Below are 17,022 nucleotides of genomic sequence, written 5' to 3'. Positions count from 1 at the left end.
TTCTAGACGGCCACACCCCGCGGCACCTAATGTCAGAGTAGCGCTGTGTGGGCACTTGGCCCCGTCAGTAATCTGGGCTGGTGCCTCAAAGTTCTCGCTGTTCTGCAGGCCGACGCTGCGTGTGACATGCAGCGGCCTGTCTCCAGACGCGGCACTCCGTTCTCGCACTCACCGGCTGTCTGAAGGAGAGGATGGCCACATGATATGGGCCCCCGCCTCACGGCGTACTCCGTCGATTGCCGGTCAGGTCTCCTCTCCTTTATGCGGTCTCGCGCTGCCGATCTGCGAAGTAGGGGGCTGCCTCTGCACCACAATCAGCCATCACGGAAGAACGGCTCCAGCGGCCGCTGCTCTCGTCTCAAGCCGGCGCCATTTTAGCTGTGTCGGGTGAGGCGGCTCGCTGTGCTGTTTTCACGGTGCGTGGCGCTGCATGGAGAGCGCCTCGGATCCGGTCGGCACGCCGCTTCACTCTACCATGGGCTGACACCGTCCGGCGCCCCAGTTGCCCCACGGATATTGGTGGATTGTGGACCTGAACGCTGACCGCTAGCGCAGCTCACTCAGCAAGGGGCCATCTTCCGCGGCTGCAGGCCAGGCCCCCGATTTGTGATATTTTTGAAGATTTTGTGGGAAAATTTGAAAAACTTTTTGAACATTGTGATACCCAGTGACGTGTGGACTGATTGTAAGTTGTTGGTACAGTAGCCAAATGTTAAGCTCACGTGAGTGGCTCAAGCAAACATACCTTCTCCTGAGAATATGTGAATGTGTACAGGTAGTTACTTTCTTGAAGGCAAAGGTCCAACAGAAATAGATTAGTTGTCTGAGGATAAATCAAATGACTCAAACAGCTAAAGATTAAGTGCAGATTCCCGTTGCAGAGAGTGTTGAGCTTCATGCTTGAATGCCTATTTCATTACCTAGAACCATAAATTGGTTCCTCTGATGCTGATACCTTCCTCTGTCTTCTAGGATTTTATTTAGATAAGGGGATTTCCTTTTTGGAACTGATTCACTTTATATTCCGTGATTTATATCTTGTTTTATTTTGCATCTTCTTCTTTAAAGGTACAAATTCAGATTGCAGAATTATATAGATATGTACTTCTTTTTGATGCATTGAATTTAGTAATGGTAGTAGTTTGTAACATGAATAGATTGTACTAAGAAACCTTCATCATCTGATAAAGACTTCTAGCTGCAGATTCCTTACCTTTGAATTTCCCAGGTGTCAGCCTGGATCCAGACTCTTTTGTGTGCAGTATCTCTACGCGCATTTGGGTTGCTCAGTTCGCCCTGCAATTTAGTTGGCGTTGATAGCATCAGTTATGACGTCGCAGTCACCTATATAGGCGCCACACAGGTGCACGGATGTCAGTTCTTTTTTTTACGCACCAGTTAAGCGCTAATCCAGGGAAGAGCTACTCCTCTGTCTCTTTTTGACAGGTTTTTCTGACATCTCGCCGAAACCAGTAAGCACCACCAGTTGAGACGGGGTAGGTGTATTGGTCCACATCCTAATGAGGATAGGACACCGCAAAACTGGTGTCTAGATCTCAACCCGAGCACCGCCTTATTTGGACTATCCAACCTTTTTTAATATCACTCACTTTCAGTGCATCTACACCACCTAGACCCCTCACACCCACAGCACCATACGGCAAAGAACAAAAGATCTCCGCTAAAGAGCCCCTTTACGGGTGCCCGTCGGGTATTGCAGAGCCGACCCGAAAAAGAGCATGTCCAAATGATGAAGCATGACACCTAGCTTGCTGGGTGTGTGAGGACTCTAGTCCCGACTAGGAGGATCCTCCTCCATCCCCTTTTGATCACTTTATCCACCTCGAGGAACTGCATAACTATTGTGACTAGAGTTTGACAGGGCACGTACGCTGGACCTTCCTAAATTGCCCTTGGAGTCCCTCCTCTTGCTGAGTAACTGGCTAGGAAGCGGCCTCCCAAGGGCTTATGGGCCAATTCTGCCAGGGGAAAATCTCCTACCACGGTGTTGGCTCAGGTTGTCCCAGTCCTGGATATCAACCAGGCAGCAACATGGGTATCTCTGCACACTTTTGCCAAGCACTACTCCCTGGACAGTCAGGTCTGCAGGGATGGGCATCTCACGTGTTCGATCCGGCTGGACATTTTAGTGTAGAAAATGTGTCCACAGCCTATGGATGGTATGGCTCGGGTATCTATTCAAAGGTAAGTCATTTGCAGCTAGAAGTCTCTATCAGATGAACAAGTTACTTACCTTCGGTAATGCCTTATCTGGTCGAGACAATATCTAGCTGCAGATTCCTTAGAAACCCACCCATGCCTCTTCGCTCTGTGGACTCCTTTGACATGGCGAGTGTTGCTCCCTTTTCAAGGCCCTAGTTGTGACACACACAAAAGTCAGTTCTGAACGAGATACGTTAGTGATAGATTCCTTACCTTAGAATATCCCCAGGCGTCAGACTGGATCCGGAAAGTTTTCGTCAGCACTACCCCTGCACGTCGGAAGGTGGCGTCGTGCGGCTCTGCGTCCGTCGCTGGCGTATACGCCGAGATGACATCACGGACACTACTTAGGCGCCACCCATGCGCACTGACGTCAATTCTTTCTTTTTCCGCACCAGCAAGCGTAGATCCGGTTAGAGCACGTACACTAGTCACTTTTTGACTAACTTTTGAGACTTTTTGTCTTTCAATTTTGAGTCTTTGACTCCTGATGCCACGTAAGGATGCCTGGGATTAAATCCTGCGGGGCCTGACGCCGTACGATGTCGTGGCCGACCCCCATGGCGTCTGTCTCTACTGTCTGGAGCGCGACCATGACTCCCGGTCATGTTCCGACTGTCTGGCCATGGCTCCGAAGGCCTTACCGGAGCGGTCCCGTAAGCTGCTGGAGGCCTGGCAGTCGTGTCCATGCCGTTCGAGGTCCAGGGGTCGACCGAGGGACCAACTGCGGAGCCATCATCATTGCTCCTCGAGGTCGAAGTCTTCACACTCGGAATCGGGTAAGAGACATCATAAGAAGAAGTCGAAGAAGCGTTGTCGCTCTCCGACGTACCCCCGTTGGTCTCTGGACATGGACGAGGGTTCCGGGGGTACCTCCCCGCGGCTCCTTTCGAGCCTGTGGGTCCTGCGGCCTACCCACCTTATCCGGGTCCGTCGGCGACTCCTGCCCAGGTGCAAGCTTTCCTTGCTGCCATCAACTGCCTTTTCAGGCCTAGGGCTCCCGCCGGCACGCCATCGGGCCCCGCTGTCCCAGCCGAGAGCCCTCCCTTGCCGCCGGTCCTCTGCCAGCGGTTCCGGCCCCGGTGCCGCCTGCAGCTCCGTTCCTGGGGCCGCAGTGAGTTACAGTCGTTCCACCACCGCCCTTGCCTGGTTACCCGGACAATTTTGTCCCTATTTGGGACCCTAATTGGGACACGGAGCCGGACCGGCGCCGTTCCCGACGCCGTTCAACCCTTTTTATTCCCTTGTCCCTCCCCCGCCGCCGCAGCCTGTTCCACGGGCAGTGGAGGACGGGAACGACTGGGAGGGGTCTGAGGACCCTCTCACATGGCGGTGTGTGTCCGAACAGGAATGGACAGAAGAGTTGGAGGATGAAGGTGGCCTTGACCTCTCCTCTGAACCTGGTTTTCTTTCTCCTCCTGCTGTGGCTATGGAGTAGGGCGCCACATACACTATGGTGCTCCGTAGAGCAGCTGAGGCCCTTGATCTGCTTACGGTGACCCTCAAAACTAATCTCCTCACTGAAGTACTTCAGCCGGCGGCAAGCTCTATGAAGCCCCTGCTGCCATTCAATGAGGCGTTAACTGACGTATTGATGGGCACCTGGTCTAGACCAGCAACGGGGGTTCCCGTGGATAAAAACGTAGCCAGGCGTCATCGCCCGGGCGACCCTGCTTTTTTGACAACCCACCCAACTCCGGAGATCCTGGCCATCCAGGCCTCCACCTCTCAAAGCACATTCTCAACTGCCCCGCCAGATAAGGAATCCAAGAAGCTGGAACAATTCGGGAAGAAACTGTTTTCTTCTGCCGGCTTGGGGCTGCGGTCGGTGAACACCGCATGCCTCTTGGTCCACTACTCCCATGCTGTGTGGGACATGGTTGCGCAGGCGCTGCCTCAGTGTCCGGAGGAGGTCCGGACAGTGCTTTCCCAAGCTGTTGCTGAGGGGAAAGATGCAGCAAAGTTCGCCATCCGGTGTGGACTGGACACCGCGGACTCACTAGGTAGGGCGATTTCCACGACAGTGGCCCTCCGTCGCCACGCCTGGTTGCGGTCCACTGGGTTTTCAGGGGATGTTCAGAGTTCTCTTATGGACATGCCCTTTGATGGTACTCGCCTGTTTGGTGATAAGGCAGATAGTGCGCTGGAGCGTTTTAAGGACTCCCGGGCTACGGCCAAGTCCTTGGTTCTCTCCACCATGCGCCCAGCCACGTCTGCTTTTTGTTCTTTTCGTGGCCACGGAAGGGGCGCCCGACACGTTCGTTTAGCCCGAAGCCTGCGCAGAACCAACCTCAGCGCGGACGTGGTTTATGCCGCCACGGGACAGGGGGCCAGCGTGCGGGTCAGTCCACCTTCACTCCCGCAGCACCCGCCTCGAAGCCTTCCTAGTCTGAGCTTTGGGGCACACCCCACACCGGTAGGGGCCAGGATTCGCCATCACCTCCCCCACTGGTGTTCCGTTACCTCCGACAGGTGGGTGTTGCAAATCGTCCGAAGGGACTACTCCCTCCCCTTCGAGTCTGCCCCTCTAGCCATGCCACCTCAGTTCCACCGCATGTAGGGGACCCTTTTGCGCTTCTCCAGCAGGAAGTCATGGCCCTTTTGGCCAAAGCGGCCATCGAGCGCGTTCCTGGGCCAGCTGTAGGATGTGGTTGTTATTCCCACTACTTTCTAGTTCCCGAGAAGGAGAAAGAGGGCCTGCGCCCCATCTTGGACCTCAGGAACGTCAACCGCTTCCTCCGGAAGGAGAAGTTCAAGATGATGACTCTGGCTCAGGTCTTGGCTGCCCTCGACCCTGGAGACTGGATGGTAGCGTTGGACTTGCAGGACGCATATTTTCATATCCCTGTCCTGCCGGCCCACCGGCATTACCTGCAGTTCACGGTAGGCCAAGAGCATTTTCAGTTTGCCGTGCTCCCCTTCGGCCTTACCAGTGCCCCTCGGGTGTTCACGAAAGTGATGGCGGTGGTCGCAGCTCATCTGCGCAGATCAGGGGTTCCAGTCTTCTCTTATCTCGACGACTGGTTGTTGAAGGCGGTCTCGCCCCAGGCAGTCGTCTCCCACCTCCAGACTACGGCCGACCTCCTGCATTTGCTGGGGTTTTCCATCAATGTGCCGAAGTCGCACCTGAGCCCCTCTCAGAAGCTCCTCTTCATCGGTGCGGTTCTGGATTCGACTCTGTTTCGGGTTTATCCTCCCGAGCAGCGAGTCCAGGATATTCAGGCTATGATTGCGACCTTTCAGCCTCTATCCTGGGTTTCGGTCAGGATGACCCTCCGGCTCCTAGGCCTAATGGCCTCCTGCATCCTGCTAGTGCAACATGCCAGATGGCATAAGCGGGCTCTGCAGTGGGACCTAAAGTTCCAGTGGGCACAGCATCAGGGCAACCTGTCTGATCACATTCAGATCCCGATGGGCACTGCGCGACAATTGCAGTGGTGGCTCACGAATCGCGATTGGGTCAAATGCAAATCCCTCTCCCTTCCCCAACCGGAGCACACAGTGGTTCCGGATGCATCCCTCCTGGGATGGGGCGGCCACTTGGGAGAGGCGGAGATCAGAGGCCTCTTGCTCCGGTGGAGTCCCGGCTCCATATCAACCTTTTGGAGCTTCGGGTGATCCGGCTTACACTGAAAGCATTCCTTCCCTCTGTTCGGGGAAGTGTAGTGCAGGTGTTCACGGACAACAGCACCGCTGCAACAAACAGGTAGGGGTGGGGTCGTGGACCCTATGTCAGGAGGCTCTTCGCCTCTGGACATGGCTAGAACATCAAGGCATTACCTTGGTGGTTCAACACCTGGCAGGTTCTCTGAACACCAGGGTGGACAAACTCAGCCGTCAGTGCATGATGGATCATGAATAGCGTCTGAACTCGGACGTGGCGCAAGGTCTCTTTCTGCAGTGGGGAGAGCCTTGGTTAGATCTATTCGCCTCCGAAGACAACGCGCAATGTCATCAGTTCTGTGCGTTGGAATTTCCAAGGCGGCACTCACTCGGCGACGCTTTTCGTCGCGAGTGGAGCTGCGGTCTGTTGTATGCCTTTCAGCCTATACCACTTCTGCCCACAGTGCTGAAGAAGATTCGGCGCACCTGGGCCCAAGTAATCCTCGTGGCTCCGGATTGGGCACGAAGATACTGGTATCCCCAGCTACTCAGCATGGCGATCGATCCCCCGATCCGACTGCCTCTTCGGGAGGATCTTCTGCAGCAGCAGGGGACGGTCCTCCACCCGAACATGTGCAGCCTCCACCTCCATGCATAGAGATTGAGCGCCAAAAGTTGACAGCTTTCGACCTTCCTCCCGAAGTCTCTGATGTCATTCTGACAGTCAGGAATCCCTCCACACACGTTTCCTCCTGTGCCTTTCATAATGTCTCAATGGGATTTAAATCTTCTCTTGCCATATCTGATGTGCGCTCCCTCTGAGCCCCTTCATAACTGTACCTTACGTCTTCTCACTCTTAAGACGGCTTTCCTGGTAGCTATCACCTCTGCCAGAAGAGCGAGTGAGCTCCAGGCTCTTTCTTCTAAACCTCCTTTTCTTTCTGTTCATCCGGACAAGGTGCCAAAGGTTGTCACACCCTTCCACATTGGGCAGACCATCACTTTGCCCACCTTCTTTCCACCTCTGCACCCTTCAAAAGAGGAAGAGAGGCTCAACTGTCTGGACCCAAAACTTGCACTCTGGTACTATCTGAAGCGCACATAACAGTTCCGGGTGGATGACCAGCTTTTAGTTGGCTACGTGGGCGCTAAAAGAGGTCGGGCAGTGCACAAACAAACCATCTCTCGGTGGGTCGTTCTGTGCATCAAAGCATGTTATCGTTGGCTCAGAAGGAACCTCCTATGGGGCTGCGTGCCGATTCTACCAGGGCAACGGCAGCCACTACTGCCTTGGGACGCGGCGTTCCCTTGCAGGACATTTGTCAGGCAGCTACGTGGGCCTTGCTGCACACGTTTACCAAGCATTATTGCCTTGACAGTCAAGTCCGGAGAGACAGCTTCTTTGGCCGTTCTGTCCTCTGTGACTTTCTGGTGAAATCCTATTCGCAGACCCACCACCGTGGTTGGTATTGCTGGGGTATCTATTCTAAGGTAAGGAATCTATCATTAACGTGTCTCTTTCAGATGCACAAGTTACTACATGTGTAACGATATATCTGTAAGAGACATTAGTTAGTGATAGATTCCTTAAAGTCCCACCCATCCTCCCGGTTCTGCGAACTGATTCTAGGGTTAAGGTCATCCCTTTCAGGGCCCTAGTTTCATGGCACCAGTGGTCAGTTTCTTGCATGGCTCTGCGTTCCTGGCGCGGAAAGTCGTGAACAGAACTGATGTCAGTGCGCATGGGTGGCGCCTAAGTAGTCTCCGTGATGTCATCTTGGCGCATACAACGCCAGCGACGGACGTGGAGCCGCACAACGCCACCTTCCGACGCACAGGGGTACTGCTGACGAACACTTTCCGGATCCAGTCTGACGCCTGGGGATATTCCGGATCCAGTCTGATGCCTGGGGATATTCTAAGGTAAGGACTCTATCACTAACTAATGTCTCTTACAGATATATCGTTACACAGGTAGTAACTTTTGTTTCACTTCATATGTCTGCGCTTCTGACGTGGAAAAAATGGAAAGGAACTGACGTCCGCGTGCCTGGGTGGCTCCTATATAGGTCACAAGGAACGAAACGACGGATCGTAGGGATACTGCTCACGCAAAAGTTTCCGTATTCAGCCTGACGCCTGGGAAAGTCAAAGGTAAGGAATCTGCAGCTAGGTATTGTCTCTACCAGAAAATGCGTTACCAAAGGTAAGTAACTTGTTCGTTTAGACACCATTCTCTCTGTCTCTGTTGTTGACAAGAAAGTCCATACGTCTAGTGGAGGACCTTTTACAATGACCAAATAAGGATATTTAGGTACAGGAAAATCCACCCGTTCACCTCATTATGACTTGTGCAAATTATGGAAGCCTTCTAGTTTGTGAGAATGTAGCGTGTTCCTTGCAGTGTGGTCATAGTTCTTGCTGTCACTGAGCAAAATTGTCATTTGAAGATGGTGTCTTCATTCAAAGTAAATCCAGAGAGTTGGTAATGAGGGCCTAAGAATATTATCATATTCCTTCCTCTGTAATTTATATTTGCAGTGGGCATTTGCAGTGTGCACAATGTAAGAAACATTAGCACACACATAATTATCACTGACTAAAGTCTGTTCAGAGCATGGAGGTAAATTATCTTTATTGCACTTCAATATCTTGAAGTAATACAAAGGAAATGGCATTCACGTTTTCCTATTTTTTAAACAGGTTTAAGATTGAAGCTGTACGATTTACGCCTTGAAGAAAACAGCATAGAGCACCACACAGATAGCTACGTAAGTGAAGACCTAATTGTGAGAAGAAGTCAGCCTTTCAAGATCCAATTGACCTTCAACAGAGATGTCTCGAAAGAGGACAAGCTTCAGTTTGTTATTATGACAGGTACAGTTCCATATGAGTAATGACAAAATGGCACCATGTACACAAACATGACTGCCTCAGAGCACACTACGACATCATCAGAAACAGATCATCCATATCACACAAACAAACAACATACAATGGTAATAGCAACCACAACACTTTACCTCACAGATAAGGAACCTCAAAATACTCACTTGAACAACATAAAATGTCTGCCACACAACCAGCTTACAGAAGCAAGCAATGTACCCAACAAAAACACCATACCATCAAGTCATCTCCACTACTCACTCACATAGTGATGCGTTGTCCTGATGAGGCATTTACCATAGGACTAGGAAGTCCTAATCACTGACCTATCTCTCATGCAGGCAATCTCAGTCACACACTATCCGCAGAGACAGGCAATCTGCAGCACACAGCCACGGCATTGAAAGGAATATCCAAACCATAGATCTCAAAAACAGGTAATTCTCATCACACACTTCTCTTTAGATGCCAATATTTCCATTGTACCAGACTGATTATTATGTATTATGCATTTTGTTTTACAGGGCCGTCCCCTTCTGAGTCAAACAACACATGGGCCAGCTTTCCCATCTCCAAGGCTCAGGACTCAGCCTCCTGGGCGGCGACTAACCACAGCAATAGTAAAAACGGTTTGGTTGTCACCATTTCTAGTCCTGCCAATGCAGTGATTGGACGCTACAAGCTCAGTATCAAGATTGCATCAAAGAACGGCAAGACTACCTCCTTCCGGCTGAATGGCTTCATTCTCTTATTCAATCCTTGGGCTCCAGGTAAAAACTATATTTGATATGGTTTAGAGTCCCAAAAACCTCTCAGATAGCCAAAAAGATGTATAACATGTGTGCTGCAATTGGTCAGATTGTGCCCCTATAGTGTGTCAGAATATACGATGTTACATCGCGATACCTTTACAACACAGGCATTACAACGCAAGTCGTTACAACAACATGCGCTGGAGGGCACTGGACTTAGGAATAGTAGGATTTACTATTCCAACTCCAGCCTACATTACAGTAGGGAAGGTGTTGGAATAGTAAATCATACTATTCTTTAGCTTAGAGCGCCATCCAGCGCAAGTCATTGTAATGACTTGCGTTGTAATGTCCGCGTTCTAAAGGTATTGCGTTGTGAAGACCACGATGTAACCGATGTTTCCCCAGTGTATCAGGATGCTAAAGATGGTATCACATGTTATATCAAGTTATTGGTTTATATAGCAATACATTTGTTGTGTATAAGCCTTTTGCATCCAAAGAAGATTATTAGCTCCGAAGACTTCCAAAGAATCCATAAGTGATGAATCTGAAGGCAAAGAAACTTAGATAGACGTGATATCAGTTTAGCAACCAACCGCTGATGCTGCAAACACTTTACTGTGAGGGAAGGGTGACCAGCGATCAAGCACAGGTTTGCGTTTGCTGGAGCAGGACAGTTTAACGTCTCTATCTCACGCCTAAAGGCTTGATCCTAACTCGCGGTGTTTCCCTTTAATTCCTGATGACAGACCTTTGCCCTCATTTATGAGAAAATCAGGAGCTATACATCACATAAGTTCAGTCAATAACGAGAGGTAGCTGTATGTTTTAGGGATTTAATTTAATTTAAAAAGGTTTGGTACGTTTTCTTTTCTTTGTATTCTTTATTCGGTTAGATTGAATCAATCTGATTACGTAATTAATCATAATAGAAATGGGTAGAGCAATCATAACAAATAATGCATCATGTGTGTTCCATGAAGGAAATAATTCCCTTTTCTAGAAAATGGGGCGGAAATGGTGTTAGCAGTAAATCATAAAGAGTCTAAGTTCGAGAGGCAAAAAGTAAGACAGAGCATAAAGCTCAAATTCAGTCAATAATGGCTAAACTTCCCATAAAGAGAGAGTCACAAACTCAAAATGTCTCAGAGGATGAAGCAAAATAATCATGCAGTAGAAGAAGCAACTAAATTCAGCAAATCAGGTAGGGAAGGGGCAGCAAATCAGCATTCAGCCTCCAGCATTAAGCCATTAGCAATCATCTTCAGTGCGGACAAGTAGCAAGGGTCTAAAAAATGGGCATCTGGAAAAAGCGTTAGCCCACTCAAACATGCACTAATATAAACAATTGAAAGAAATGTTGCAGTTCGTGTAGCGTCTTCTCCTCCTGTCCAGTTGATTTTCAATGCTTCTTGGGAACAGATTCTTCTCCTTTGCCATGATTGCATACAATGGATTTACAAAATCTTATCAGAAAGTATGAAACATTTATTAAGCCATGTCTATGTACGAAGCTTGTCGATTCCCAGGCCTTCATTCCCTTGGTATGAGAACATCCTTAACCTTCTAATGACACAATTACATGTTAGGCTAAACAATAGGCTATGTATAGTAGAAACATAAGCTATGAAGAATATTATTCAGCACTGCATTTCTTTAGTATATTATGAGGAAACTAAGCATTATCAACATTTCTTTTCATACATTGCTTTTATTGTGTGAAACAATATGAATTCATTCTATTCAATGATAAAGTGTTGCTAGCACAGCATTTCAAAATGTAACATTATTCGAAAACATTCTTGCTATGTGATGTGAAGCTTTAAGAAAACATGTCAGGATAAGGCAATTTCGAACCATTTTGTGCGCATCTCAGCATATTTAACTTTGCTACTGGGAAAAGGGGGCTTGCTCTAAACATTTCTGAGGCCTAGTACTAATAGAAATTTTATATATATATATATATATATATATATATATATATATATATATATATATATATATACACACACACACACACACACACACACACACAGCTGTTTAGCACGTTTAAATGTCTTGTCAGTACAATATCAGTTTGCTTGGTGACATTGCATTTGCCTTTTTAACTATATATATTTTTTTAAATAAAAGCTTTCTCTCACAGTGGTTCCCGAAACATAGCAGTTGTATCAATTACAAAAAGAGAGGGAGCAGTGCAGATCCCTCAGGTCTTAGTTTTTTAGTTTTTTTCACCACCACATGTGGATACCCATAATTAACAGAGTGAAATTTTGGATGGGAAATAGCTCCACCCATATTTGTGCCCTCTGTTTAAGATAAAGGCTTATCAGAAACCACCCCATCTTTCGTTATCAGTGAATTTATACCTCTTACTAATATCTCTTAAGGTTGCTGGTGCCTGCAGACCTCAGGATTTACTGCTAGGGCAGTGAGAGGTGACCACATGATATTACAATCCTTCCCAGTCAAGTCAAGTCAAAGATCTTTATTCAACCATTATACTGATCATAAATGCACACAGAATAAATACAAAATTCACAATTAATAACAAATATAACAACAAAACAATAGATACCCTTATAAAATATGTTTTTTAATAAAAGGCTACAATCAGAATGAAGAATCTTTTACATTGCATGAAATTTCCTGAGTTTCACAGCAGCCGTAATATAATTAAGTGTAGCAATGCAAATTTCTAGGGAGGCTAAGGACTGGATGTAGCCTAAACCTTATTTGTCTGAGGAAAAATACTTTTGCAAAAAGATAGGATGCAAAAATCGAACCATTAACAAACAATAGAAGGTGCAAAATAGAATAAACTGCAAAGTTGATTTGGTTGAAACATTGTCATACATGCATTTCGAGAAGAAATCACTCCAAGAGCCAGCTAAGGGAAAAGCGACTAAATGATGGATTAGTTTTAATCTCAGCCTTGTCAAATAAAATCTGTGTTGTGGGTTGGCAAACCAAGTTAAATATGATTCAATACCAGAAACATTAAAAATGTGCATATCATTAATGATTGTACAAGAGCCCAAAACACTTTTCAATCCTGGCGTCTTCTGGCTTTTAAGCAAAAATCTTGTTAACCCTCTCGTTGGTCTGAGGACCTATATTTTCAGGAGAGTTGAAGGGTGTGCTCAAACCTAGGGCACGAAAGAGTTTTTTTTAACATAAGCCAGCCATGGAATGGCATTGATATTATCAAGATATAAACAATCTTTCAAAAGTTCCCTGGAGAAACCAGCCCTAGGTGTGCTCCAGGGTTTTACCATCAATAGCAAGGGAACTATATTAATAAGATCTTCCCAAAAACCAGCACCTATTTGCACATGTGTGATAAAACTAGAGGTAGATTTGAGTAAAGCTAAAAGTCTAGCTAACAACTTATTTTTCACCGTCTTTAGCTCCCTAAGGGCCATATGTAGGTAGCCAAATACCGGTCGGTAATGGCCGAAATTCGGTAAAACAGACGTTACCGACCGGTATTTAGATAGTTGAGATGTAGGAGGCCAAAAACACATATTCGGTAAATATGAATCGGTAAATACCGATTCAAATTTACCGACTTCAAAAATACCGCTTCAAATTTACCGAATACATATATTCCGATTCGGTAAATATGAAGTGGTAAATATGAAGTGGTAATACTGAAAAATGTTATGTATGTAAAGTCGGTAATTAAGAAATCCTTCAAAATCGGTAAATAAGAGTCGGTAATTAACACTGATAGAAAGCAGGTGGTAATTTTCAACAGTGCATTTAAGCAATCCCAAAATGCAACAGCATGGACAACATGGCTGCTCTGTATGTCATTGCAAGGCGGCTACGTCTACAGGCTGCAGGACTGAGGATATGGAGACGGGAGGAACGCATCTACAGACAGCGCATCACACTCTTCCAACTGACTGACGCAGAGATACATGAAAGGTACAGGCTACACCCCGAAACCATCTTGGACCTGATAAGGGACCTGCACCCACTCCTGGACCAGCCAACAAGAAGGGCCCATGCCATACCACCACATGTGCAGGTGCTCTGCAGCCTACACCTACTTGCATCTGGCAGTTACCAGGGGGTGATAGCTGCGGTGGGCGGAGTTTCCCAGAGTTGCATGTCACGTTTCTTCAGGAAGTTCCTGGATGCCATGATGCAGAGAATGCACCACTACATCAGCTTTCCTAACACACAGGCTGAACTGCAGAAAACTAAAACTGACTTTTATCAAATGGCACAGTTCCCCCATGTCATTGGCTGTATAGATGGCACACACATCCCAATCTGCCCACCAGCTGCCACTGAGCACATCTACAGAAACAGAAAGTCCACCCACTCCATCAATGTGCAAGTAATCTGCGATGCAGGGAACATCATCACTGATATCGTTGCCAAATTCCCTGGGAGCACCCATGACTCCTACATCTTCCAGAACAGTGGGATCTACACACGACTGCTTGCGGGAGAATTCGGGGAAGGATACCTGCTAGGTAAGTAACAGTGACGCTACATAGTAATCAGTGCAAATCATAGTGTATTGAGGCATGTGACTGATGTCTCCCTTTCACTCACCTAGGGGACAGTGCATATGCCGTGCGGTCATTCATCCTCACTCCCTACCTACACCCATCAACCCAGAGTGAGAGACGATATAATGTGGCACACAAATCTACTCGAAATGTGGTGGAGCGCACGTTTGTACTACTGAAGAGCAGGTTTCGCTGCCTCCATAAGAGTGGAGGTGCACGCCAGTACACACCCATCCTCTGCTGCAAGATTATTGCCACTTGTGCAATGCTGCACAACCTTGCCACAAAGAGAGGCACAGAGGTCGAAATGACATATATTGAGGACAATGATGATGAGACTGCGCATGCAGAGGCCAACGCAGCAGGAGTACAAGCAGCAACAGATGGAAGAGTGAGACGGGCAGAGATCACATCTAACTATTTCTGAATGAGTAAGGGGACACAGCCTGTAGTTGGATGCCATGACGTAGTTTAATCAGACAGCACTACGCCACAACACAAAGGAAACTGTATGACAACAACAATGAGAAATTAAATTTTGTGAGTTAAGGGTTACTGCACCCAAATGTGTCATTGTTTCGCATGGGGCTTTACTGTTTGCGCCCACGCGCAGCAGTGCGGGATGGAATTGAGGGGGCGTCCTCACTGGCTGGGGTACCAGTGGCACCACGTTGACGCCTGTTGCTCCGACGAGTGTCTGGGACGGGGGGGGTTATGCTGCTCCTGCTGGTCGTGTCTTCTGTGTCGGCAGCATCCAAAGCGCCAGCTGCTGCAGACTGGCTGGTGAGCAGCACTTCTAGTGCACTTGTGACCCTAGCCATCCCCCTGGACACATCTGTGCTGCACTGTGCAAGGCCCTCCTGCATCGCAACAGAGCGCCTGCAGATCAGCGATGTGGCAGTCGCCAGCCGGTTCACTGCCCTCGAGGTCTGATCCTTCCTCTGATGTCCCCTGCGCCGTGTGGCCCTGTCCTCATCGAACCTGGAGCACAGCTCCATGATGGATTGGGACATGTCCCGCATGCCCGCTGCCATATCCGCAATGCCCCCTGCCATGGTGGTGATGCCCTTTTCAATGTTGCCAAAGGTGTTGTGTAGGCCTTTCATCTGTCGCTGTACGGACACCATTGCCCTTGCCTGTACGCGTTGTATTTTCACCATGGTGCCCTCAAGACCTGAGAACACTCCATGGCCCTGCCCAAGGGGAGGTGGACTCTGCGGCCGAGCCCTGCGGCGCCGTCTGCCAACTGTGTGTTCTCCCTCAGACTCGGAAGGCACACTGACATGTGTTACATCCTGGGTTACAGTGGACGTTTCCGGGCCCCTCGACTCATCGGATGATGAGTCGGTCACATCCAACCTAGCTGCAGGACGCCTCCTCAACCTGTGCTGTGCAGGAGGTGAAGATGGTGGTGAAACCTGCTGGACTGTGGATGGTGGCTGGAGCGGCGATGCTGGCTGGGGTGGTGTAAGTGCCTGTGGTGCCGTTCCCAGGCCGGAACTGGTGGTGGCCTTCTCTGTGCTGGGTGTGTGGTGTGCTCTCTCTCCCTTCTCATGGCCAGTTCTGTGCGTAGTAGTGCCTGTGGACAGAAAAGCAACAGCAGCTAAGTGTACCTGAAGCTTTGTCTTCCTGACATGACATTACAATTTCTAGACAGTATCTCATTGTCCTCGTATCATGTTTGGCCTGTCAGGGACTACATCTCCCATGATGCATTGCAGGCATGCACTAATACCTGTACTGGAGTTGGATTCTCATGGCACATTTTGGGAGTTTGGATAGGGGTAGGGGGGGGCACATTGCTGTGCAAGCGTCTTACCTTGTTTGGAGGTGCCTCTGGCGGAGCTGTCAGCGTCCCCAATCCCCACGATGCTCTCTGGCTCAATCGTTGTCTCCACTAGCTCCTCCAGTTCTGTCAGGGCTGGTGCTCTGTTGCGTCCACCTCCTGTCTGGCTGGCCTCTTTTTTTAAATCTGCCACCTTCCTCTTGGTGATAATGCGGATGTCATACCACCGCTTCTTCAGGACATCGATGTCCCGGGGGGTCACTCCTATGGCATTCACCTGTGCCTGGATTCCAAGCCAGATCTTTCTTTTTTCTGACTCAGGCACTTGCTGAGACAGTTTCCCAAATAGTTTCTGGTGCTGTTTCACGACCTCCTCCACCAGAACTTGCAGCTCCTTGGGGCTGAATTTGAGCTTTCGCTTCCTCTCCCCTCCTTCCCTCTCTGTGTCCTGGCTTGCCATTCTTGCAGTCTCCAGGTCTGAATCTGGCAGTTTCTCTCTTCCTCTCCTCAGCACTCCCAGCCTCTCCAGAGTCTGCTAATTGTGTGCACCTGCCTGGGTGTGGCCACTCCCTGGTTGGGTGGGGTTGAGGTTGCACAGGATTGGCTGCTTGAAGTCATGTGTTGTTAAACTGCCGATTCGGTATTTACCGATTCGGTATTTACCGATTCGGAAAATACCGCTTCGGTATTTACCGAATCGGAAAATACCGCTTCGATATTTTCCGATTCGGAAAATTCCGATTCATGTTTACCGAATTTTACCGATTCGGTAAACTTTACCGAATGTTGACCTACATATAACTTTCCGATTCTTAAATACCGATTCGGTAAAATTCGGTATTTATGAATCGGTAAAAATAATTTACCTACATATGGCCCTATGAGTTGTATAGCCCCACACTCCTGTTCCATAAGAACTAAGGGATAAACACTTCTATATAACTGAAACATCTCCTAAATCAGTTTATACCCCAACTTTTTAGCAAATCTAGATAACATTTCACAGGCAGCCCCCATCTTTTGTATTCTCTGGTCAATTAAGCATTTCCAAGACCCATTCACATTTATTAAGTGGCCCAAATAATTAAAAGAGGATACTTTCACAATTGGTGGCCCTCCAATAGAGAATTGTTTTGATTTTGTATATTTGGGACCGCAGGGCATGATGAATGATTTTTTACTGATTTACCTTAATATTTAAATTACTCATAAAATCCCTAAAATCATGTAAAAGACT

General features: G+C 48.2%; 1 protein-coding gene across 2 annotated transcripts in view; it reads left to right on the top strand.

Moving 5' to 3' along the window:
• The window catches only part of LOC146812220 (protein-glutamine gamma-glutamyltransferase 6-like), a 306,117-nt gene that overhangs the window by 148,883 nt on the left and 140,212 nt on the right, over positions 1–17,022 (top strand). For both annotated transcript variants that reach the window (XM_085619250.1, XM_085619251.1), the window contains exons 2-3: positions 8,530–8,703; positions 9,240–9,485. In XM_085619250.1, coding sequence (XP_085475376.1) covers positions 8,530–8,703; positions 9,240–9,485 — 420 coding nt within the window. The remainder of the gene's footprint in view (positions 1–8,529; positions 8,704–9,239; positions 9,486–17,022) is intronic.

Source organism: Triturus cristatus, chromosome 7, assembly GCF_964204655.1.
Source record: "Triturus cristatus chromosome 7, aTriCri1.1, whole genome shotgun sequence".
NCBI classification, from domain to species: domain Eukaryota; kingdom Metazoa; phylum Chordata; class Amphibia; order Caudata; family Salamandridae; genus Triturus; species Triturus cristatus.
Note: the sequence above shows the minus strand (reverse complement) of the source record. Positions and strands in the feature narration are given on the sequence as shown.